Source organism: Pan troglodytes, chromosome 8, assembly GCF_028858775.2.
Source record: "Pan troglodytes isolate AG18354 chromosome 8, NHGRI_mPanTro3-v2.0_pri, whole genome shotgun sequence".
In the NCBI taxonomy this organism is placed as follows: Eukaryota; Metazoa; Chordata; class Mammalia; order Primates; family Hominidae; genus Pan; species Pan troglodytes.
The window spans coordinates 25,101,191-25,126,729 of record NC_072406.2 but is presented as its reverse complement, the minus strand read 5'-3'; the positions used below and the strand labels follow the sequence as shown (position 1 = coordinate 25,126,729).

General features: G+C 45.4%; 1 protein-coding gene across 4 annotated transcripts in view; it reads right to left on the bottom strand.

Annotated features, from left to right (window-relative positions):
• Positions 1-694: 694 nt before the first annotated feature.
• CDC123 (cell division cycle 123) overlaps positions 695-25,539 on the bottom strand; it is a 55,313-nt gene continuing 30,468 nt past the window's right edge. For 2 of the 4 annotated variants that reach the window (XM_024346189.3, XM_054660090.2), the window contains 7 exons: positions 21,211-21,259; positions 17,102-17,177; positions 14,963-15,085; positions 13,745-13,773; positions 6,240-6,368; positions 1,566-1,703; positions 695-973 (listed from right to left, as the gene is read on the bottom strand). In XM_024346189.3, coding sequence (XP_024201957.1) covers positions 947-973; positions 1,566-1,703; positions 6,240-6,368; positions 13,745-13,773; positions 14,963-15,085; positions 17,102-17,177; positions 21,211-21,259 — 571 coding nt within the window. In that variant the 3' untranslated portion in view covers positions 695-946. The remainder of the gene's footprint in view (positions 974-1,565; positions 1,704-6,239; positions 6,369-13,744; positions 13,774-14,962; positions 15,086-17,101; positions 17,178-21,210; positions 21,260-25,539) is intronic. The other 2 variants (XM_024346191.3, XM_063780433.1) reach the window with 1 other exon arrangement.

Sequence of the window (25,539 nt, the reverse complement as noted above, 5' to 3'; positions counted from 1 at the left end):
GGGCAGGTACCCTGGGAAATGGTGATGTCTGTATCCTTCAAATTGCTTGGTGATGTCAACTAATACAGAAAGAGCTCTTAGTAGAATGTCTGGCACATCATAAAGCCTCGGTAAATTAGGCACAATTGATATCATCACTTAAAAATGGTGGCCTTTTAAAAAGGCCACATGGCAAAACCCCATCTCTACAAAAAAATACAAAAATCAGCTGGGCGTGGTGGTGTGCACCTGTAGTCCCAGTTACTCAGGAGGCTGAGGCAGGACTGCCTGAGTCCAGGAGATTGAGGCTGCAGTGAGCTGTGATTGTGCCACTGCACCCCAGACTGGGCAACAGAACAAGACTGTCCCTAAACAAAACAGGGCGGGCGTGGTGGCTCACACCTATAATCCCAGCACTTTGGGAGGCCAAGGTGGGCAGATCACTTGAGGATCAGGAGTTCCAGACCAGCCTGGCCAACACGGTGAGACCCTACCTCTACTAAAAATATAAAACTCAGCTGGGTGTGGTGGCATGCACCTGTAATCCCAGCTACTTGGGAGCCTGAGGCAGGAGAATCGCTTGAACCAGGAGGTGGAGGTTGCAGTGAGCCGAGATTGCACCAGTGCACTCCAGCATGGGCGACACAGCGAGACTGTCTCAAAAAATAAAAATTAAAATAAATAAATAAAATAATGACTCGGTAGAAAAGCAACATATTTCATAGAAAGCATTTTATTATCAGAACAGTATGGTTTTCCTATGTTTAAGATCTATTTATTATGTTATTTTTACAAGTAGCAAAGTCCCTCCGTTTTTTTCCCCAGGTGAATGTACATGAATATAAAAAGCGGCTGATGTCCACACTGCTCGGCCCGCCCGCATCAGGGTCGGCAGGAAGCTGCGGCTGATGAGCAGCTCCCGGAGCGGCGGGGCGGGGCCTCCTCTTCTCCAGCTCCAGCACGCTCATCAGTCGTCCTCCTGCTGATTTCTCTTCTGTCAAAGAAAACCAAGGGGATGTTAAAATAGCACATGCTCCTCGGGATATCTGCTCAGCAGGTATAATTTTCTAGAGGTCTTGGCAAAGGATGTAATTAAAAATTGTCATGGAAAACCACGCTTTAATTCATTAAACTAGTTTATCACTTTGACTCCTGAGCAAATTATCCTCAGGTATTTGAGTATTTTCTTCTCTTTCTTCCATACATACAAAAACTCCTACACAGAAATCCACACAAAAATATAAATATTCACATCCCCTCTTGAGTAAAATCACCACCAGAGCAGAGACCTGCTCTCCTTGCAGCCCTCTAACAATATACACACTTTCTTCAAAGTTACAAGTATTTTGAAAAATGTTCAAAAGGCATGTACAGCATAAAAACATTTTCTGTCATTCTAATCAATAAATTATGCCTTCAGCTCCTATTTCATATTTAATGAGAAAATGCTCTAACTCAGTAACTCGGTTCCATTCATAACCATCAAAGTCTAGGTGATACAGGATTCCAGTGAAATATTATATAAAAGCCAATTTGAAGGTCTATTTGAAAAGATGGCCAGCATACTAAATGCACATAGACTTTACCAGCTTAAGGAAGTCTATTAGCTTGTGAGCGTCCTCCCCAGTAGAGAGGTCTACAAAGTCCTTGGGTAGCCGGTAACTCAAATAGGGGCTGGGCTGGACTGTCACTTCACTGTTTGTGCAACGGAAAGCTGGGGAATCCTGTACAAAGAAGAAAAAGGAGAAAGAATATCAATCATTTATTTTTAGGCCTATTCTGTGAACTAAAAAAGAACCTAGCAAAACAATTTCAACTCCATGTTTTCCTCTGTACTTGATAAGGAGAAAGAAAGATGCTTAAGTTAAAATGAGCCGGGCACGGTGGCTCACGTCTGTAATTCCAGCTGGAGTGCAGTGGCTCACTGCAGCCTCGACCTCCTGGGCTCAGGTGAACCTTGCACTTCAGCCTCCCAAGTAGCTGGGACTATAGGCATGCGCCACCACGCCCAGCTGAGTTTTTTAAATTTTAGTACAGAAAAGATCTCAGTATGTTGCCCAGGCTGGTCTTGAACTCCTGAGCTGAAGCAATCCTCCTGCCTTGGCTTCCCAAAGTGTTAAGATTACAGGCTCGGTGGGCTGCTGCACTCATGCCACACTTTTTTTTTTTTTTTTGAGGCAAAGTCTCGCTCTGTTCTCAGACTGGAGTGCAGGGGCGTGATCTCTGTTGCCCAGGTCTCTGTTGCTCACTACAACCTCTGCCTCCCAGGTTCAAGCGATTCTCCCACCTCAGCTTCCCAAGTAGCTGGGACTACAGGCGCGCGTCACCACGTCTGGCTAATTTTTGTATTTTTAGTAGAGATGGGGATTTCACTATGTTGGCCAGGCTGGTCTCAAACTCCTGATCTCAGGTGATCTGCCTGCCTCGGCCTCCCAAAGTGCTGGGATTACAGGCATGAACCATGCCCAGCTGCCAAAACTAATTTTTTTTTTTTTAGACGAAGTTTTACTCGTTGCCCAGGCTGGATGCAATGGAGCAATCTCAGCTCATTGCAACCTCCGCCTCCCAGGTTCAAGCGATTCTCCTGCCTCAGCCTCCCGAGTGGCTGGGATTACAGGCATGCGCCACCATGCCTGGCTAATTTTTTTACTTTTAGTAGAGACGGGGTTTCTCCACATTGATCAGGATAGTCTCGAACTCCCAACCTCAGGTGATCCACCTGCCTCGGCCTCCCAAAGTACTGGGATTACAGGTGTGAGCCACTGCACCTGGCCTGTTTTTTTTGAGACAGAGTCTCGCTCTGTCACCCAGGCTGGAGTGCAATGGCGTGATCTTGGCTCACTGCTGCAACATCTGCCTTCCAGGTTCAAGCAATTCTCCTGCCTCAGCCTCCCAAGTAGCTGGGATTACAGGCATCTGCCACCATGCCCAGCTAATTTTTTGTATTTTTAGTAGAGATGGGGTTTCACCATGTTGGCCAGGCTGGTCTCGAACTCCTGACCTCAGGTGATCCACCAGCCTCGGCCTCCCAAAGTGCTGGGATTACAGGTGTGAGCCACTACGTCTGGCCCAAAACTATTTTTTAAAAGATATAAAATGCTCACAAGAGAACACTGTGAAAATCTCAGGACATGTAATTGAGTATGTAGTATGACTTCATTTATTTACAAAGGTCTATGCCTGTGTTTAAATGCATGTTATATATCAAAATATAAACACTGGTTCTCAAGGTTCTCAAATCATAGGTGATTTTATAATTTTCTTTAAGAATGAGCACGTTACTTTTTTTTTTTTTTTTTGAGACAGTCTTGCCCTGTCGCCCAGGCTGGAGTGCAGTGGCACGATCTCGGCTCACTGCAAGCTCTGCCTCCCGGATTCACGCCATTCTCCTGCCTCAGCCTCCCAAGTAGCTGGGACTACAGGCACCCGCCACCACGACTGGCTAATTTTTTTTTTGTATTTTTAGTAGAGACAGGTTTTCACCGTGTTAGCCAGGATGGTCCTGATCTCCTGACCTCCTGATCCGCCCATCTCGGACATGTTACTTTTATGGGCAGAAAACAGCACTACAAAGTTGTTTCAGGAAAGTCTGGCTGTGAAGCTGGCAGGAAAGGAGAGAGTGGCTGGGTGAAGAAACCGGGTTGAACAACGTTTTGTTTTTTTCGGATGGGAGGTATCTGAACATGACTAAATCCGGATGGACAGAGTTGATAGAGAGGAAGAATTGGAAAAAGAGCAGAGGGCACCTGGAGAAAGAGGAGGAGGACACAGTGTCCTGAGGGGGAGGTGAGAGAGGAGGACACAGTGTCCTGAGGGGGAGATGAGAGAGGAGGACACAGTGTCCTGAGGGGGAGGTGAGAGAGGGGGACACAGTGTCCAGAGTAGGAGGTGAGAGAAGAGGACAGTGTCCTGAGGGGGAGGTGAGAGAGGAGGACACAGTGTCCTGAGGGGGAGGTGAGAGAGAGGAGGACACAGTGTCCGGAGTGGGAGGTGAGAGAGGAGGACACAGTGTCCTGAGGGTGAGGTGAGAGAGAGGAGGACACAGTGTCCTGAGAGGGAGGTGAGAGAGGAGGACAGTGTCCAGAGTGGGAGGTGAGAGAGGAGGACACAGTGTCCTGAGGGGGAGGTGAGAGAGAGGAGGACACAGTGTCCTGAGAGGGAGGTGAGAGAGGAGGACACAGTGTCCGGAGTGGGAGGTGAGAGAGGAGGACACAGTGTCCTGAGGGGGAGGTGAGAGAGGAGGACACAGTGTCCGGAGTGGGAGGTGAGAGAGGAGGACAGTGTCCTGAGGGGGAGGTGAGAGAGGAGGACACAGTGTCCTGAGAGGGAGGTGAGAGAGGAGGACACAGTGTCCGGAGTGGGAGGTGAGAGAGGAGGACACAGTGTCCTGAGGGGGAGGTGAGAGAGGAGGACACAGTGTCCGGAGTGGGAGGTGAGAGAGGAGGACACAGTGTCCACAGTGGGAGGTGAGAGAGGAGGACACTGTCCTGAGGGGGAGGTGAGAGAGAGGAGGACACAGTGTCCTGAGGGGGAGGTGAGAGAGGGGGACACGGTGTCCTGAGGGGGAGGTGAGAGAGGAGGACACAGTGTCCGGAGTGGGAGGTGAGAGAAGAGGACAGTGTCCTGAGGGGGAGGTGAGAGAGGAGGACACAGTGTCCTGAGGGGGAGGTGAGAGAGGGGGACACGGTGTCCTGAGGGGGAGGTGAGAGAGGAGGACACAGTGTCCGGAGGGGGAGGTGAGAGAGGAGGACACAGTGTCCAGAGTGGGAGGTAAGAGAAGAGGACACAGTGTCCGGAGGGGGAGGTGAGAGAGGAGGACACAGTGTCCTGAGGGGGAGGTGAGAGAGGGGGACACGGTGTCCTGAGGGGGAGGTGAGAGAGGAGGACACAGTGTCCGGAGGGGGAGGTGAGAGAGGAGGACACAGTGTCCGGAGTGGGAGGTGAGAGAGGAGGACACAGTGTCCTGAGGGGGAGGTGAGAGAGGAGGACACAGTGTCCTGAGGGGGAGGTGAGAGAGAAGAGGACACAGTGTCCTGAGGGGGAGGTGAGAGAGAGGAGGACACAGTGTCCGGAGGGGGAGGTGAGAGAGGAGGACACAGTGTCCAGAGTGGGAGGTGAGAGAAGAGGACAGTGTCCTGAGGGGGAGGTGAGAGAGGAGGACACAGTGTCCTGAGGGGGAGGTGAGAGAGGGGGACACGGTGTCCTGAGGGGGAGGTGAGAGAGGAGGACACAGTGTCCGGAGGGGGAGGTGAGAGAGGAGGACACAGTGTCCGGAGTGGGAGGTGAGAGAGGAGGACACAGTGTCCTGAGGGGGAGGTGAGAGAGGAGGACACAGTGTCCGGAGTGGGAGGTGAGAGAGGAGGACACAGTGTCCTGAGGGGGAGGTGAGAGAGGAGGACACAGTGTCCGGAGTGGGAGGTGAGAGAGGAGGACACAGTGTCCTGAGGGGGAGGTGAGAGAGGAGGACACAGTGTCCGGAGTGGGAGGTGAGAGAGGAGGACACAGTGTCCGGAGTGGGAGGTGAGAGAGGAGGACACAGTGTCCACAGTGGGAGGTGAGAGAGGACAGTGTCCTGAGGGGGAGGTGAGAGAGAGGAGGACACAGTGTCCTGAGGGGGAGGTGAGAGAGGAGGACAGTGTCCTGAGGGGGAGGTGAGAGAGGAGGACACAGTGTCCAGAGTGGGGAGATGACAGAGGGGGACACAGTGTACGGAGGGGGGAGATTAGACTCAGGAAGGGATGGACAAGCTTGTAGGTGTGATGAGAAATCAACTGAGGGAATTCTCATCAGTGGGTTCCCTTTTCCGGGGAAGAGCAAGTTAAATCATCTGCTGAGAGGAAGGAAGCAATGATGGGAGACTGAGAAGCGTCAAGGCGTGAACCAGTCACCGTGGAAACGAAGGAGAAAGCTGACAGGAATCCGCTGGGCTGCACGTGTGTAACTTCTCCGTCAGCCTCAGCAGCTGGGGCTGGGGTCAGAAGGAACAGATGCATGAGCTGATCTGGGACCAAGATTCCTCCAGGTGGGTGTGACAGAAGCAGCTCAGAAAAAGAACTAAAGAAACTGATCAGATGATCCTGACTTCTGTATATAAAGTTAAGTGGGGCCCCCTTCTTTGACCACCACCATGGGCAAGTTAGCTATTAGTAAAGCTGTGTTACACTCTGCGCTTCCCAAGGGTCCTGGCCATTGCCGCCTACCTATGCGTCTGAAGAACAAGCAGTCAGTCAGTAGACTGGAAAGGTTTAAAAATGTCGTACCTGCTCTTGAGCGTCAACTTCACTAAAATCGCCGTTTAAGTTGTTCTCAGATACCAGTTCTTCCCAGGTGAACAGCAGTGAATCTGTGACTTCGCCAAATGGATTAAAGTCAATGAGCCACACCTTCCCCTGTAGCACAGAGAGAGAAAAAACAAAAACAAACACCGTCTGTACTCTGTCTTCTGAGAAAGAAACGCTTTTTTATTCTGAGACAGGGTCTCATGCTGTTGCCCAGGCTGCAGCGCACTGGTGTGATTACGGCTCACTGCAGCCTCGACCTCCTGGGCTCAATGGATCCTCCTGCCTCAGCCTCCTCAGTACCTGGGACTACAGGCATGCACCACCACATGCAGCTAATTTTTGTATTTTCCTTGAGACAGGGTCTTGCCATGTTGCCCAGGCTGGTCTTGAACTCTTGGGTTCAAGCAATCCCCTCACCTCAGCCTCCCAAAGTGCTGGGATTACAGACATAAGCCACGTCGCCCGGCCAGAAAGATATTCTTCATATTATTCTAATCTTAAAAATCTTCTCACTTATTTCCAAAGATCATCTGTCTATATCCCATCTGAGAAAGGGCCGCCTGTCTGAATAGACAGAGATCTAAAGGGAGCCCCCCTGTGAATGTAGAGAGAAGGGACCCAGAAAAGCTCTGCCTAAGAGATACGTTCCAACTCCAGCCTCAAGCCACATTGGAACTTTAAGTCAAAGATTCCAGCAGGGCCGGGCATGGTGGCTCACACCTGTAATCCCAGCACTTTGGGAGGCTGAGGCGGACAGACCACTTGAGCTTAGGAGTTCAAGACCAGCCTGGGCAACATGGTGAAACCCCATCTCTACAAAAAAATATAAAAATCAGCTGAAAGCGGTGGCACATGCCTGTAGTCCTAGCTACTTAGGGGGCTGAGGTAGGAGGATTGCTTGAGCCCAGGAGGTCAAGGCTACTGTGAGCCGTGATCAAAACACCACACTCCATCTATCCTGGGTGACAAAGCAAGACCGGGTCTCCAAAAAAAAAGAAAAAAAGATTCCAGCAGGAAAGGGAACTGTCACCCAAAGGCTAAGGGTCTGCGGTCTGACCAAAGCGTCTTCCCGGAGCCTTCAGTGCTCTGTTCAGGGGGAGCCGGACGGAGCCAGGCCGTGCCTGCGACTCCAGAGAGCAGCGCTTCTGACTCGGGAAGGGCTGCCAAGGGTGGATTTTTTTACCATATGCAAGTATGAAGATGCTGGGTTTTTTTTTTTTTGTGGTTTTTGTTTGTTTTTTGTTTTTTGTGAGAGTCTCACTCTGTTGCCCAGGATGGAGTACAATGGTGCGATCTTGGCTCACTGCAACCTCTGCCGCCTAGGTTCAAGCGATTCTCCTGCCTCAGCCTCCCGAGTAGCTGGGATTACAGGCATGTGCCAGTATGCTTGGCTAATTTTTGCATTTTTACTAGAGACAGGGTCTTACCATGTTGGCCAGGCTGGTCTCGAACTCCTAACCTCAAATGTCCTCCCACCTTGGCCTCCCCGTGAGCCACCGTGCCCAGCCTGAAGATGCTGTTTTCTTTCTATGTGAATGTGGTAAGTGTTCCGTCTGTACAATAGAGCTTGACAGCATATGAAGGGGAGGTAAAAAAAAAAAAAAAAAGAAAAAAAAAAAGCACCCCAACCTCTGAAAGAAATGTCTACCTTGTCCTGTTCTGAAACCACAGGTGGGCAATTTGGTGACTCTCCTCAGGGAAAGGTCACCTTTGAGCTGGGGGCACTGTGCTGAGGTAGGGCTGGGGCCTCTGAGCAGAAAACAGCCAGTGCTGACACGCACAGAGCGGGGGCACAGGGGCTGCGCCGCCAGGAATGACGGCCACGGCATCTGATCACGAACACCTATTGACACGAAGTGGATGGATGTTTCCTCGAAAGGTTTATCTTTGCTCCTTTTCACTTTTCTCACTGAAACATTCATGTATTTGTGCCATCTGGTTAATAATGAATTTGTTTTTTTCTATAAATGTGTTGCCGCCATGTCCTGAGCGGGTGTGTGTCTGTGAAATTCCAAGCAACAAGACCGCTGAGCCAGCATGCCTAATATCTGGCACTGTTTCTCAGCTGAGCGAGAGCAAAATGTTAAGAAAGATGAAACATCTAATTAGGACTTGCTTCAAATACCAGAACCTCCAGTTAAGTGGCACAGGCCTGTCACAGGATGTTTTCGCAGGATGTTTTCAGCACACTCCATTTAGGTAAGTTCCTCATTTTATACAAGCCTCAGGAGAAGCCCTGCAAATCTCTCACCGCTTGAGTTGTTTCCTCACCTCCATTTGGCACCCACTTCTTCATTTCTGGAACTATGTGAAACAGTATCAGCCATCAAACAACTTCTTGGTAACGATGTCAACTTTATTTTGGAGAATACTGCTAAGATGTCTTCAATATATGTCATGATAACAAAATGGGTATTTTCTAACCTCCAAACCTTTTCTACTTTTCTTTTTTTTTTTTTTTTGAGATGGAGTCTCGCTCTGTTGCCCAGGCTGGAGTGCAGTGGTGCGATCTCTGCTCACTACAACCTCCGCCACCCGAGTTCAAGTGATTCTCCTGCCTCAGCCTCCCAAGTAGCTGGGACTACAGGCGTCCGCCACCACGCCCAGCTAATTTTTTGTATTTTTAGTAGAGACAGGGTTTCACTGTGTTAGTCAGGATGGTCTCAATCTCCTGACCTCGTGATCTGCCTGCCTCAGCCTCCCAAAGTGTTGGGATTACAGGCGTGACCCTCTGTGCCCAGCCTCTACTTGGCTTTTTATAATCAGTAAAACTAACTCATTTTTTTTTTTAAACAATCACACCTTTAATATAGGAATATGCCACAATGCAAAAAACCAAAACACATTTTTTCCTTTTTTTTTTTCTGAGACGGAGTTTCGCTCTTGTTGCCCAGGCAGGAGTGCAATGGTGAGATCTCGGCTCACTGCAACTTCCCCTTCCTGGGTTCATGCAATTCTCCTGCCTCCACCTCCTAAGTAGCTGGGACTACAGGCATGCACCACCATGCCTGGCTAATTTTCTATTTTTAGTAGAGATGGGGTGTCACCATGTTGGTCAGGCTGGTCTCCAATTCTTAAACTCAGGTGATCTGCCCGCCTAGGCCTCCCAAAGTGCTGAGATTACAGGTGTGAGCCACTGCACCCAGCCCAAAACACATTTTTAAATGAAAACAAACCACCACTGTTAATTGGTAGTGTACTCTGTAGCTCAGAAGCTATCCTCTAGTACAAAAAAAATGAGTTTAAGTAAATTTTAAAAACCCAGCTGTAACTTCTATATACTAGGAGGATTAGGATCAGGATTTTATAACTTTTTTTTTTTTGAGACAGAGTCTCGCCCTGTTGCCCAGGCTGGAGTACAGTCGCGTGATCTCAGCTCATTGCAACCTCCTCCTCCTGGGCTCAAGTGGTTCTCCTGCCTCAGCCTCCCAAGTAGCTGGGATTACAGGCGCCTGCCACTGTGCCTGACTAATTTTTGTATTTTTAGTAGAGACGGGGTTTCACCATGTTGGCCAGGCTGGTCTTGAGCTCCTGATCTCAGGTGACCTGCCTGCCTCAGCCTCCTAAAGTGCTGAGATTACAGGTGTGAGCCACCACGCCCAGCCATAACATGTTTTCATGTGACATCTCAAGCACAAACAGCCTGAGAAGTTAATTCTGCTTTGAGGCAATCCAATAAGCAAAGAGCAGTCGGACTAACTGTCCTTGTACCAGCTGACTGTCTCCCTGCCCCGATCAAGCTCTAGGGACCAGACACTGTGTTAGGCACTGGGCATGAAGATCGTAACACAAAATCGACTCCTTCCAAGAGCTCAGGCTTGAGCAGAACACACATCTCCACTTCCCCAAAACAGAACCAAAAGCCATCCAACAATGGCAATGTGCAGGGTATTTTGCTTCAAGAGAGGCAAGAACAGGGAACTGTGAGAGCGGAGAGGCACACAGGAGAGCCTGCCTACATGTGCGAGGGAAGGCTGGAAATGCTTCCCAAAGGACCTGGGCACCTGAGGGATAACAGAGATGCCCTGGGAGGAGGGTGGTGTTGGTAGGAAAAGCGGACCACTTAACAAGAACGACGGCTCTCACGTGCAGAGGCCACGCCACGACCGCCCGTTGCGGGAATAGGTTATTTTGGCTGGAGTGTGAGATATGTGAGGGCTCCAGAAACACAGCCAGCTATGGTAACTCTCGAGGCCTGCTGTTCCAAACAGGATGAAACACATGCTACGACAAGCCGTTTAAAAGTGTAATTGAGATTATGAGAAAGACCGGGAAATCCCCCGAGGCCAGAAACAAGAAGAACCCGAAGAACAGAGCTAAGCCTATCAACTCTAGCACTGTGGGAACCCGTGGGAGGGTCTCCTAGCAGCCTGGCCACAGGAAGGGAATCAGAACTCAGACACAAACTCCAGAAGGCGACAGCCTCAGGAAAGGGAGTGTGAGGAGACAGTTCTAATGACGGGGCAGGACACGATGACACTGTTCTTCTCTGAATGAGTTTTGAGGAACATGGTAGAAGCAAATGAAAAACCCAAAATTTAGGATCTTTGGGATTCTCACAAACAAAAGAACAAACAAAAAGAACAAGCTCACTGAAGATGAACTCAAAGTAAATAAATAAACTGATTTACAAAACAAAAAAGAAACAACCAACCCGGATGAGAGTCTGTAAACGCAACAGACATTAAAGCCCCAAGAACTCTGGAAATCATCATCAATCTGAAGGACAGTATGAAATAAATATATTGATGCTAGACAAAAAGACTAAGGGGGATCCATATCGCATACCAAACACGCAAAGAACAAAAGCCAAACATCCAATATTGAAACGGAGAACAAGAAGTTACAAAAGAACTAGACAAAAACCATGGGGAAGTATTTTTTAAAATGATGGCTAAAATTCAAAAGCCAGAAAAGAAACAAATAATCTATGTGATCTCATTCACAGGAAAAGACTAATGACAAAGGCCTATCTCTGTAATACATAAACAGTGCCTCTATTTTGAGGAAAATGAGACAATAGAAAAAAGTGAAAAAGACACGAAGCAATGGTTCACAGAAACGACCCTTAAATATATGAAAAGATAAACTTCATCCTCACTTACTAAGAAAAATAGAAATAGAAATTATACTGAAACATCATTTCTCTATGAAACCCCAAAAACCCTGAAGAGTGTAACCCTGTATTGTAAAGGCAAGCTCTGAGGAAGCCTGCAGGTACTGTGATGCATTCCTGGGGGGATCTGGTCAGGTGTAACCTCTACCGAGGGTAAAATGCAACATTAAAATACATTTCACTTTTGAGCCAGCAATCCCGCTTCTAGGAATTCGCCCTGTAGATTCACCTGCACCGTGTGAAATGACACACGTACGGGATTATTCACCATGGCAGACTGCAGAAGACCAGACACAACCTGGTGTTCGCTGCTAGGCATGACACGTATGATCATGGCTCACTGCAGCCTCAACCTCCCAGTCTCAAGCGATCCTCCCAACTCAGCTCCCGGGAGTAGCTGGGGCTACAGGCACAAACCACCACACCTGGCTCATTTTTATGTAGAGACGAGGTCTCATTATGTTAAGCCCAGGCTGATCTTATACTCCTGGGCTCAAGCCATCCTCCCACCTCAGCCTCCCAAAATGCTGAAAATACAGGCGTGAGCCACAACAATGGCCTAAAGCCCCTCTTTCTAGTAACTCTTAACAGACACCATCATCTTTGAAGACAAAGAGGTGAAAATATAGTGATGTCTTTTGACGTAAGAGTTAAATGAACAGTTAACAGTTATTCTGGGACATGACCATATGGGCCATATCTTTTTGTCCAAAGATGATTCAAAGATGTCCAAAGGTGATTCAGATTCAAATGACTGTCTCACTTACAATGAGGCTGATCTAAGCACGGAGAGAGAATGAGAAATATTCTGCTTGTGTGTAGGTGACACGGGAAAACGCATCTGCTAGCTTCTTCACAATGTCAAAGAGCACTCAGCACCAAACAGCATTTAGTGACCTAAACTTCTTAATAAAGATGACATGTCTTGGACAGTGAAATCTCTGCTCTAGTAATTCTTCATTAAGTCAGCAGTAAGTAACTTTACTAATAAGTCACTTTAACTTTTTCCTTACAGAAGTTTTCATCACTTTTAAGATTTAAAAAATAAACTAATCCTCTTCTGTCTAAAGATAAAAGTAACTCAAACTTTGAGTCACTTTTAGTTGACTAAAAATAATAATAATAATTTTTTTTTTTTTTTAAACAGAGTTTCGCTCTTGTTGCCCAGGCTGGAATGCAACAGCACAATCTCAACTCACTGCAACCTCCACCTCCCGGTTCAAGTGATTCTCCTCTGCCTCAGCTTCCCACGTAGCTAGGATTACAGGCATGCGCCACCATGCCCAGCTAATTTTGTATTTTTAGTAGAGACAGGGTTTCTCCATGTTGGTCAGGTGGGTTTCGAACTCCCGAACTCAGGTGATCTGCCCACCTCAGCCTCCCAAAGTGCTGGGATTACAGGCGTGAGCCACTGCACCCGGCCAAAATAATTATATAAGTAGCAAGTGACAAACTCCTGGCCAAATTTAAGTGTGCAAACTGAACTATTTTAAGCAGGCCCTGACCTCTGACACAAATGAGACATAGGACGTAAGTGCCCATTTACCTACCTGTTCAATAAAGAATCCCTAAACCATGGTACACAATGATTTCAGCTATTAAGTCCTCTAATGTTAGGTATATTTTAAGGGGAGATTTTTGACCATGGTGAATTTCAATCACCTTAGTTGATGTGAGAAAAAAAAAAAATTTGAGGAGGGGATGGGGTCTCACTCTGTCACCCTGGCTGGAGAGCAGTGGTGCAATCAAGGCTCACTGCAGCCTTGAATTCCCGGGCTCAAGTGATCCTCCCAGCTCAGCCTCTTGCATAACTGGGACTACAGGCACACACCACCAGGCCCAGATATTTTTTTTTTTCTCTTTTGAGGCAGAGTCTTGCCTGTTGCCCAGGCTGCAGCGCAATGGCATGATCTCCGCTCACTGCAATCTCTGCCTCCTGAGTAGCTGGGATTACAGGCACCCACCACCATGCCTGCCTCATTTTTTTGTATTTTTAGTAGAGATGGAGTTTCACCATGTTGGCCAGGCTGATCTTGAACTCCTGACCTCAAGTGATCCTCCCACCTCGGCCTCCCAAAGTGCTGGGGTTACAGGTGTGAGCCACTGTGCCTGGCCTGGGCTAATTTTTTTTTTAATTTTTAGTAGAGATGAGGTCTCACTATGTTGCCCAGGCTAGTCTCGAACTCCTGAGCTCAAATGATCTCCCTGCCTAAGCCTCCCAAAGTGCTGGGAATATAGGCATGAGCTGCTGCACCCAGACAAAATATTTTTTGAGCATGGATCCTTCACACACATAACAAAGGCATGCTCTGCCTGCTTATAAAACCAGCTCTTATATTAAAGCATATCAGAAAGAGTTTTTACTTACCCTACTGTCTCTGTATATATCGAACACAACTGTAAAGGAGAAAAAAAGTCAGTTATTAATGAACTAATATTTCACAATGTAAATCTCCTTTTGAAAATTAAAGTACGTTTTAATCAAAGACAGCAGAATATAAATGACCCTGAGGACTTCATGCTTCTAAACCTCAAAACTTCAAACATAAAAAGGCATCCTGCAATGTTTTATTTATATAACTTTGCTTTACTGTTCTCTGTTCCCCAACCATAATCCCCTATATTTAAAAATTCAAACCAAACACCAACATCATCTCAACAAGTTCCCCGTTATAGACTGGTTCTATGGGAAACACGGGAGTCACTGAGCAAAGCACTAGTGAAAGGGGCATCAATCACTGATCTGGGAGAATGCAATGAGTAAAGCTTATAATAGAAAGCATAAAATCTAATGAGCCTTGAAGCATGATTCATCTTATTTTAAGTCAAATCTGCCACAGAGCCCAGTCTTTGCAAGTAGAGAAATTGTAAATCATAGCAGATATAATTTTCAGATGTATGAAAACTCTCACACAATATACTTTCAATTCCTGAAAACAACCCACAAATGTTTACTTTGTAACTGGTGCTGTCTTTGATCATTCAAAGAAGCTAGAAAGGTAGATAGACTTTGTTCTCTGTAGATAGCCCCTTTGAAATACACAATCAAACATCTAAAACAAGACAGGGAACTGACTTAGCAGTAAAAATAGATTTTAGTTAAATAAGATGAAATTAACATGGCTGGTGCAGTGGCTCACACCTGTAATCCCAGCACACTGTGAGGCTGAAGTGGGCAGATCACTTAGGCCAGGAGTTCAAGACCAGCCTGGCCAACATGGCGAAACTCCATCTCTACTAAACATACAAAAAATTAGCCGGGTGTGGTGACGTGCACCTGTAGCCCCAGCTACTTGGGAGGCTGAGGCAGGAGAATCACCTGAACCTGGGAGGTGGAGGCTGCGCGAGCCGCGATCGCACCACTGCACTCCAGCCTGGGTGACAGAGTAAGACTGTCTCCAAATAAAAATAATAATAATAAAAAGAAATTAACATACAAACTATCAAAAATAACAAATAATAATATAGTAAAATGCTTACAATACAGTATTTCAAATCTAGTTATTAGGATACACACCATAGTAAATAAGGTCCAGTAACAATGTATATTTATTTCATTTTACTGGATCAATAAAAAAATACTCACAGTCTTCATCTAAGAATTTGTACTGTATGTGTTTCTTGAAAAAGTCTTGTATGCATCTGCAAATTTCTTCCTTTTGTTTAGAAATATGATCATAGTATTGTGTGTAGTCTCTTTGAGAAATACCTGACAAGAAAATATTTTACATCCTGTTATTATACAATATTCTTTTCAAAAATATCAATACGTGATTTAAACATTTTGTGGAAAGAACCATTAAAGTAGATTAGAAGATCACCCTGATGGGTACAGCATTACACACGACCCAGCTGTAAGGATTCATATGAACAGGTGAATCCTGAAGTCCTACATTGCCATGTCTTCTTACTTCTGGAAGAATTTACTTTTTGTTTTGTTTTGTTTTGTTTTGAGACAGAGTCTCACTCTATTGCCCAGGCTGGAGTGCAGTGGCACGATCTCGGCTCACTGCAACCTCTGCTGCCCGAGAGTTCAAGCGATTCTCCTGCCTCAGCCTCCCAAGTAGCTAGGATTACGGGCGCCTGCCACCGCACCCGGCAAATTTTTTTTTGTATTTTTAGCAGAGATGGGGTTTCACCATCTTGGCCAGGCTGGTCTTGAACTCCTGATCTCATGATCCACCCACCTCAGCCTCCCAAAATGCTGGGATTACAGGTGTAAGCCACCGCACCCGGCCTTTTTTTTTTTTAGAGACAGTGTCTCATTCTGTTGCCCAGGCTGGAGTACAGTGGCACAATCATAGCTTATTACAACCTCCACTTCCTGAGCTCAAGTGACCCTCCCACCTCAGTCTCCCGAGTAGCCGGGACTACAGGCATGTGCCACCATGCCTGGCTCATCGTTTTATTTTTTGTAGAGACGGGGTCTCAGTACATTGCGCAGGCTGGTCTTGAGCTCCTGGCCTCAAGCAATCCTCCAGCCTTGGCCTCTCAAACTGTTGGGATTACAGGTGTGAGCCACAGCACCTTGCCCATGGAAACAGTTATTTTCATTTAGTAAAGTGGAAGGAATTCAAAGTCACAAAAAGTCTCATTATGTAAAAAATTAAAGCAGCAATTCTAAACCTGCACATATAATCAACTGCTGCTGCTTTGCTTTCTTCCAAAGAGTCTCTGCAAATTGGTATTCTCTTCCACTTTCTTTGGGAAAATATCAAATATTCTTCAAGAGATGCCTGCCATATTCATACTGTATTGCATAGAAGCAGTCTATTTTTCTTGTTCATACGTGCTACTTGGCCTTCACAGCCTGCTCTCGTTCAAGCCATGGAAAAGTAAACATTCCTTTTTCAGAGTGACTTGCTGACAAGATTCCAAACACACTAACGGGACTATTACACAAACTCCCTGAATTTGCTCCAGTCCTAGGGAAAAGTTCTCTGCTCTGAAATACGGGCTTCCTATTCCTGAATCCTGTGCCAACAGGAGCCCCCGCTTTAGAGTACTTACACTGCAGCTTCTTCAAGAATATCGAGCAATATGAGAAATGGGAACACCCCAACTTTCTTTCAGGTGGGTTCATACATTTCAACATCACATTCAATGCATCAATAGTGCTGATGTGATTGTATTCAAATTACACTTTTCTAGGTTGAAGATAAATTTTACTTCATGGAAAATATGCATAAACAAAATAAAGAACAAATTATCTTCAATATTTAACTTAAATCAATCATAGCAAACAAAATAGTAACCTGAGAGGAAAGAAAATGGGTGACTTAGAAGAATACACTTACTTGTCCACATATTTTCTCTTGCTAGAATAATAAACAGTGCCCCAATAATAGAAATAAAGGTTCCAAAACTTGGCTTTTTATGATGCTTGAAATAAGCAGACTATTGCTAAGTACTGCTTAGGAAAATTCCATACACAGAGTTCCTGATTCCTAAATCAGGAACAGTGACAACCACCATTTTTATCTCTGGAATCCAGACAGCCATGATTATCTGACAATACCGTTTCCTGCGGCAAGTGACTCTGGGCTCAGGATTCCTGTCAACACAGCATTCCAGAGAGTCAGTATCAACTGGTTAGAGGTGGCATCTGAGATGAAAACAGATTGACATCCCTGTCCTAATTACTGGAAATTTACTTCCAACAAAAGCTTGTTTTCTTTTAAAGATGACTTTGAAGGATAAAACAAACAAACAAACAAAAACTCACCAATAAGCTTGTTTTCCTTGACAAAACATCGAAACTCAGCCCCAGGAATCAATTCACACCATTTTCGGAGAACGAGCTGTAAACAAAAGAAAAAATATTTAATATAACATACCTATGTGGTAAGGTCTACTAGGCAATTTTAGGTCAACACTGTATCTTAATGATTGCCATTATCAAATGGTTTTAAAAAAAGAGGCATATGACATTCTTGGCCGGGCATGATGGCACATGCCTGTCAGCTACTCAGAAGGCTGAGGCAGGAGAATCACTTGAACCCGGGAGGTGGAGGTTGCAGAGAGCCAAGATCACGCCATTGCACTTCAGCCTGGGAAACAAGAGCAAAAATCCATCTCAAAAAAAAAAAAAAAAAAAAAAAAATTCTTCACATGAGATGTAGGGAATAGAGTTGTGATCTATTATTCTAATAACCACAGGAAAATTGTGCTAAAATTCTATGACAAAATGCATCCTTGTCACATAACTGCCATTTTGAGAGTTCTGACATACAAGCACACCACCAAGAATGTAGTCACAACTTTTCACCACAGTGCCATACGTTCATTCATATGTTCTGCACCCCTTGAGGAATATCAAATAATAAAGTAATTCCAGCCAGGTGCGCAGGCTCACGCCTATAATCCCAGCACTTTCGGAGACTGAGGCGGGCGGATCACCTGAGGTCAGGAGTTCAAGATCAGCCTGGCCAACATGGTAAAACCCCGTCTCTACTAAAAGTACAAAAAAATGAGCCAGGCATGGTGGCGGGTGCCTGTAATCCCAGCTACTCAGGAGGCAGAGGTTGTAGTGAGCCCAGATCGCGCCATTGCGCTCCAACATAGTGAAACCTCCTCTACTAAAAATACAAAAAATTAGCCAGGTGACCAGGCTGAGGCAGGAGAATCGCTCGAACCCAGGAAGCGGAGGTTGCAGTGAGCCGAGATTGCGCCACACTGCACTCCAGCCTGGGCAACAGAGCAAAACTCCATCTAAAAAATAAAATAAAATAAAGTAAAATAAAATAATTCTAAAGTTGTCTACCTTAAGTACCATGAGGTAATCCTTACTTTGATATAATTATTATTGAGGTTTGTCACAATGAATCACCAAAATAACTCTCTCACTATTTTCTCAATATTTTAGTCAATCAATTCTACCCTTGGCCTAAATCACAAATGGGTCTTATTACTGTAATTAATAATTATTTAATAGATATAAACTCTTATATACTAATAAGTTTCTCATCTTAAAAATCAGGAAAATTTCAGGTGGGCATTCTCGATGTATTAAAAAAACACACATTTAAAGTATGCCTTAGAAATTTTAAATGCACTGATTTCATTTTTCATTTATTATAAGCTCTTAGTCAAGCCTTATTATCTGCTTTTTAAAAAAATACGTAATTATTAAATGAATCTGAAACTAAAATACTACACAGTTCTTATCTATTAAAAGCCCATACAGGCATATACATACATAATTTTATACATTTTATATATATATATAGGCTACAGTGGTTTTACTTAGCAACAAATAAATAAGCAATTGTAGCACACAATTTATTGGAAAATTTGCATAATGTTTATCAAAATACCATTTTGTGCATGTAATACATACACAGTGGTTGATTTTCACAAAACACAGAAGGGGATAGGGAGTGTCTCTCCCGAACTCTGTCCCTCTGTCTTTTTCCTGAGAGGCAACCAGTGCTATAGGTTTCTTGTGCATCTTTCCAGATTTATCCTATGAATATGTAAGTATCTATAAAGAGACAGAGAGAGTGTGTGTGTGTGTGTGTGTGTGTGTGTGTGTGTGTATTTTAAATACACACAGACAGGAGAAAATGATACACAGGATTCTACTTGCAACTTTTTTCATTTGAATTACTTGAAGAGTATCACTTTCCTACACTTTTAAAACTAGGTTTTAAATCTTATATACATGATAATGGTGTCTTTCAAAATGGCAATAAGAGAGCAAACTGCTGGTAAATAAATCTTGGAGGTAGATATGACTTCTTAAGAAAGACTGTGCCTCAGAGAAAGGCTAAGGAAATCCTGTAATCCCAGCACTTTGGGAGGCTGAGGCGGACGGATCACGAGGTCAGGAGAACGAGACCATCCTGGCTAACACAGTGAAACCCCGTCTCTACTAAAAATACAAAAAATTAGCCAGGCAGAGTGGCGGGTGCCTGTAATCCCAGCTCCTTGGGAGGCTGAGGCAGGAGAATGGCGTGAACCCGAGATCGCGCCACTGCACTCCAGCCTGGGTGACAGAGCAAGACTCTGTCTCAGAAAAAAAAAAAAGGAAAGGTAAGGAGCTGATCTCTTTCTAGTACCTGGCAGAAAGCACCACAGCCAGGTACTTAATAGACAGATGTTTGTTGCATGAAGCAATAGCTGTGACTATATTATATAAAGTTATAGGAGTGTTGAATAAACTGGGAAAATGCTCACACTATGCTAGTAAGTGAGGGGAAAAAATCTCACAAGTTGTATATAAGAATCTCACCTACAAGCACTCTAAGATCTAGTAATTGGTGGCTTGGTAAGGAGTAACTTAACTAGTAAATTAACTGTTCCATGTATATGGTATAATCCTAAAAGATACGTCAATATCTACAGTCAACACATTAAAAATTACTCAATGCAGTGAGTCAACAGACAAATTTTGAAAGCATGTGTACATATATACAAAAGTAGCTAGAAGCAAACAGACACTAAAGACAGATTTTAAAATTACTGCACTAATTCGAATTGGTGTTATATGACCAAAAATGAAAATGTAATTTTCACATAAATGTAAAAATGCAATTATGGAGCAAAGATGGCCATCCTCTTTGCAACAAACTATGAGCCGTCAAAGTTTTTAAAAGTTTGCATTTTGACAATGCAAGTGCAATAAGGACCAGGAATCAGAGTTGAAATGTGGAGTCTGCATTTAAAAAAATTAGGCAGGGCGCAGTGGTTCACGCCTGTAATCCCAGCATTTTGGGAGGCTGAGGCAGGCGTTTCACTTGAGGTCAGGAGTTCGAGACCAGCCTGGCCAACGTGGTGAAACCCAGTCTCTACTAAAAATACAAACATTAGCTGGGTGGTGGTTGTGCACACCTGTAACCCCAGCTACTCGGGAGGCTGAGGCAGGAGAATTGCTTTAGTCCAGGAGGCAGAGGTTTCAGTGAGCTGAGATCGCGCCACTGCACTCCAGCCTGGGCAACAGAGCAAAACTGTGTCTCAAAAAAGAAAAAAAAAAAAAAAAAAGTTATGTTTCAGATCCATTCATGACAGTTGATGAGCAGTTAGTTGTAGCTAAGAACCTGGTCCAGATCAGGGTATGTGTGTGTGTGTTGTGTGTATACTTTCAAAACTAGGAAAATTTGGAATAAAAATTGAGGCTTACTATGTTTAAACTCATCAAAATTTCTAATGAAGTTGTTTTTTCACTATCCTCTTATTCTTTTTTTTTTTTTTTTTTTTTTGAGACGGAGTTTCACTTTTGTGGCCCAGGCTGGAGTGCAATGGCGCCATCTCAGCTCACTGCAACCTCCACCTCCTGGGTTCAAGCAATTCTTCAGCCTCAATCTCCAGAGTAGCTGGGATTACAGGCCACCACTACCACGCCCAGCTAATTTTTGTATTTTTAGTAGAGATGCGGGGTTTCGCCATGATGGCCAGGCTGGTCTCGCACTCCTGATCTCAGATGATCCACCCACCTCGGCCTCTCAAAGTGCTGGGACTACAGGCGTGAGCCACCATGCCCAGCCTATCCTCTTATTCTTTTAAGTTATTTGTAAGGTGAGTGAACAATATAAAAATGGTAAAATGCTGAAACAATTAGGTGCAGCTGTGAGGCATATAAAGGTGTTTGTTTTATTAAAGGTGTCTGTGTATATCCTGTAGCAAGTGTATACTGCATACATGTATTTGGTATATACACTCTATTTATAATATATATCCTTTTATGTGTATATTTCATAAATTTAAAATTTCAGTGGCTTTAGGTTCCCGAAGAAATTAATCCAAGAAACTTCATTCATTTCATTTCACTTAAGAATAAATAGCAATTCTCAACACATCTTCATCTACACTTATCAAAGAAAATAAGCTTCTTACCTCATATTCTATACATGGATCTGGAGAATCATCAGTACAATGAATAAACCTTTGGAAGAAGAAGAAAAGGCAATTGAATCTTTTTGTTACTGGTGCCAGTTTATGCACACACATAACATATACTTAACACGAGAGTAACGTTTTACTAAAAGCATCCAGAAACAGGAGACTAACTCAAATTCGACGAACACTGACTAAGCCGTATTCAATGCTTTGCATTAGCCTAGGCACCCTGAGATATGAACTCATTCAATCATGAAAAACAATGTTATGAGCAAGACTGTACTTTCCAGGATCATTTCGATAGCTGGTCTAGTATTTCACAGCACAACAGGGTGACTACAGTCAACAACGATTTAATTGTACATTTTAAAGTAACTAGAGTGTAACTGGATCATTTGTAACACAAAGGATGGATACATGTTTGAATGGAACAGATACCCCATTTTACATGATGTGATAATTAGGCATGGCCTGTTTGTATCAAAACATGCCATGTACCCCAGGATGGGTGCAGTGGCTCATGCCTGTAATCCCACCACTTTGGGAGGCCAAGGCAGGTGGATCACTTGAGGTCAGGAGTTTGACACCAGCCTGGCCAACATGGTGAAACCCTGTCTCTAGTAAAAATACAAAAATTAGCCGGCTGTGGTGGTGGACGCCTGAAATCCCAGCTACTTGAGAGGCTGAGGCAGGGGAATCACTTAAAAATGTGAGGCGGAGGATGCAGTAAGCCGAGACAGTGCCACTGAACTCCAGCCTGGGTGACAGAGCGAGACTCCATCTCAAAAAAAAAAAACCCAAAAAACAAAAAAAACCCATCTTATGTACCGCATGAATATATACACTTACTATGTGCCCACAAAAATTAAAATAAACAATGTTATGAGCTATTATAACCATAGAGATAGTATAATCTCCATTTTTCTGTCAAAAGGCAAAGAAACTAACACCCAGAAAAGACCAAATTTAGTGGCCACACCAAGACTCAAACTGTCTAACCCCTGATTCTCAACGAGGGCAGGAAGGCACTGTCATTGTCCACGTTCTTGTTGTGTGCATCTTACAGTGGAGCCAGCAGCCTACTTCTCTCTCAACGTAACGTTGGCCATCGAAAGTCACACAGTTAATTGAATCCTTCTCCCACGTGCCATTTTAAAACTCAGATAGATCCATTCAGCCCTCCATTAAGTATACTGCTTCCTCCTCGAAAAATCCTCACTTTCATCAACAATGTTTCATATCGCTTATTAAATGCCCATCTATGCCAAAGCTTGGGCTAGGCATTGGGAATGTTAAAATGATGAAGACTCCTTTGTTCTGGATGAGGTTAGTCTGGTGGAGAAAGCTAAAAAATAGACACAATTTTAAAAACACTGGAGAAAAAATACTCTGCAGCACCAAGGAAGAACTGATTAGCTGGCTGCTGTGTGTCGGAGGGGAGTGGTAGTGAAGAAGGGGCCCGCATTTAAAGCACGGAGAAACGTGCTAAGGCAGGGAGGGCAGTGAGAGATCTCACAGAGCATTCAAATAACTAGAGAAGATCAGCTCTGATGGAGTGCAGGACGCAAGGGGGAACTGCGACAGATGGAGCTGGACAGAAACTCTGGACATGAGAGGCCTTGTGTGCCCACCCAGGGGACTTGGACTTCATTATAAGGACAAAGGGGAGCCCTAAAGTCTCCAACTATGCAAGGGAGATCATTCCATTTAGGCGTTAAGAATATCACTGTGTTCACAGGTAGCAGGGGTTGAAAAAACGCATCTATATCACTATGGCACAATGGTGTTGGACAGTTTAGGGGAAGGGCAGCAACCTGGGAGGCAGAGAAACCTGGTAGAAGGCTTGCTGCAATAGCCTCGGGGAGATGAGGGTCTAACTAAGGGAATGGGAGTGGACACAGAAAAGAGAAGCGTAGAGGCGGAGGCAAGATCACTTGGTGACTCACTGAAAGGGAGGGAGCAGACCCGGCACAGTGGCTCACGCCTGTACTCCCAGCACTCTGGGAGGCTGAGGCGGGCCGATTGCTTGAGTTCAGGAACTCGAGACCAGTCTGAGCAACATGGCAAAACCCTGTCTCTACAAAAAATACAAAAATTAGCCAGGCGTGGCCAGGCGCAGTGGCTCACGCCTATAATCCCAGCACTTTGGGAGGCCGAGGCGGGCAGATCACCTGAGGTCAGGAGTTCGAGACCAGCCTAACCAACATGGAGAAAACTCATCTCTACTAAAAATACAAAATTAGCTGGGTGTGGTGGCGCATGCCTGTAATCCCAGCTACATGGGAGGCTGAGGCAGGAGAATCACTTGAACCTGGGAGGCAGAGGTTGTGGTAAGCCAAGATCGTGCCATTGCACTCCAGCCTGGGCAACAAGAGTAAAACTCCGTCTCAAAAAAAGACAAACATTAGCCAGGCCTGGTGGTGCACACCTGTAGTCCCAGCTACTCAGGAGGCTGAGATAGGAGAACTGCTTGAATCCAGGAGGCAGAGGTTGCAGGGAGCCGAGATCGCGCCACTGCACTCCAGCCTGGGTGACCGAGTAAGACACCGTTTCAAAAAAAAAAAAACTAAAAACAACCTAGTTTTTCTCTGTAAAGCAAAAATCTCTTATTTCAAATCAAACTAACTTAACAGTACATTATCTTGAGGACTAATAATCTAAAACTAGAAAACTAGCTTTCGATTAAAAATTATTTCAATAATAATTAAGCTTAACAGTTATTTTATGTCAATAAAAATTAAGGACTGGGCACAGGGCTCACACCTGTAATCCCAACACTTTGGAAGGCTGAGGTGGGAAGACTGCCTAAAGCCAGGAGTTTGAGACCAGCCTGGGCAACAAAGCTAGGTCCCGCCTCTAAAAAATATATAAAAATTAGCCGGCACGGAGGCTCACGCCTGTAATCCCAGCTACTCAGGAGGCTGAGGCGGGAAGATCACTTGAGCTCCAGAGTTTGAGGCTGCAGTAAGCTATGATCACACCATTGCACTCTAGCCCAGAGTGAGATCCTGCCTCAAAAATTAAGGTCATGAACTCTCACAAGTTAATAAAAATTAACTAATTATTTTTATCCTTTAAAAAACTGCCCTTTTGCCCCCAAGGATCAGCATATTGATAAGTACTACATATCTAGAGCTTTCCTCTATACGTTTTCTATTATTTAAGAAAATTATTTTTGGGCCGGGTGCGGTGACTCACGCCTGTAATCCCAGCACTTTGGGAGGCTGAGGTGGGCGGATCACGAGGTCAGGAGTTTGAGACCAGCTTGGCCGACATGATGAAACCTCATCTCTACCAAAAATACAAAAATTAGCTGGGCATGGTGGCACATGCCTGTAAGCCCAGCTACTTGGGAGGCTGAGGCACGAGAATCCCTTGAACCCAGGAGTTGAAGGCTGCAGTGATCTGAGATCGTGACACTGCACTCCAGCCTGGGCAATAGAGTGAGACTCTGTCTCATAAAGAAAAAAAAAAAAGACAGAAAATTACTTTTGTACACATATCCAGTATAGAGCCAAATGAATATTTTAGATTAGATAATCTACATAAGGAGAAAAGGAAAACGTTCCAATGAATGTAAGAGAACAATAGACCAGAGGTTAAAAATCACAATCAGGACCTTGGGCTCCGTACTAGTATTTTATGGTCTTAGAAAAGTCAATTATTCCTCCCCTCCCCCTCCCCCTCTCCCTCTCCCCATGGTCTCTCTCTCCCTCTCCCTCTCTCTCCACAGTCTCCCTCTGATGCCGAGCGGAGGCTGGACTGTAGTGCCGCCATCTCGGCTCACTGCAACCTCCCTGCCTGATTCTCCTGCTTCAGCCTGCTGAGTGCCTGGGACTGCAGGCGCACGCCGCCACGCCTGACTGGTTTTCGTATTTTTTTGGTGGAGACAGGGTTTCGCCGTGTTGGCAGGGCTGGTCTCCAGCTCCTAACCGCGAGTGATCTGCTAGCCTCGGCCTCCCGAGGTGCCGGGATTGCAGACGGAGTCACGCTCACTCAGTGCTCAACGTTGCCCAGGCTAGAGTGCAGTGGCATGATCTCGGCTCGCTACAACCTCCACCTCCCAGCCGCCTGCCTTGGCCTCCCAAAGTGCCGAGATTGCAGCCTCTGCCCAGCCGCCACCCCGTCTGGGAAGCAAGGAGCGTCTCTGCCTGGCCACCCATCGTCTGGGATGTGAGGAGCCCCTCTGCCTGGCCGCCCAGTCTGGGAAGTGAGGAGCGCCTCTTCCCGGCCACCATCCCGTCTAGGAAATGAGGAGCGTCTCTGCCCGGCCGCCCATCGTCTGAGATGTGGGGAGCGCCTCTGCCCCACCGCCCCGTCTGGGAT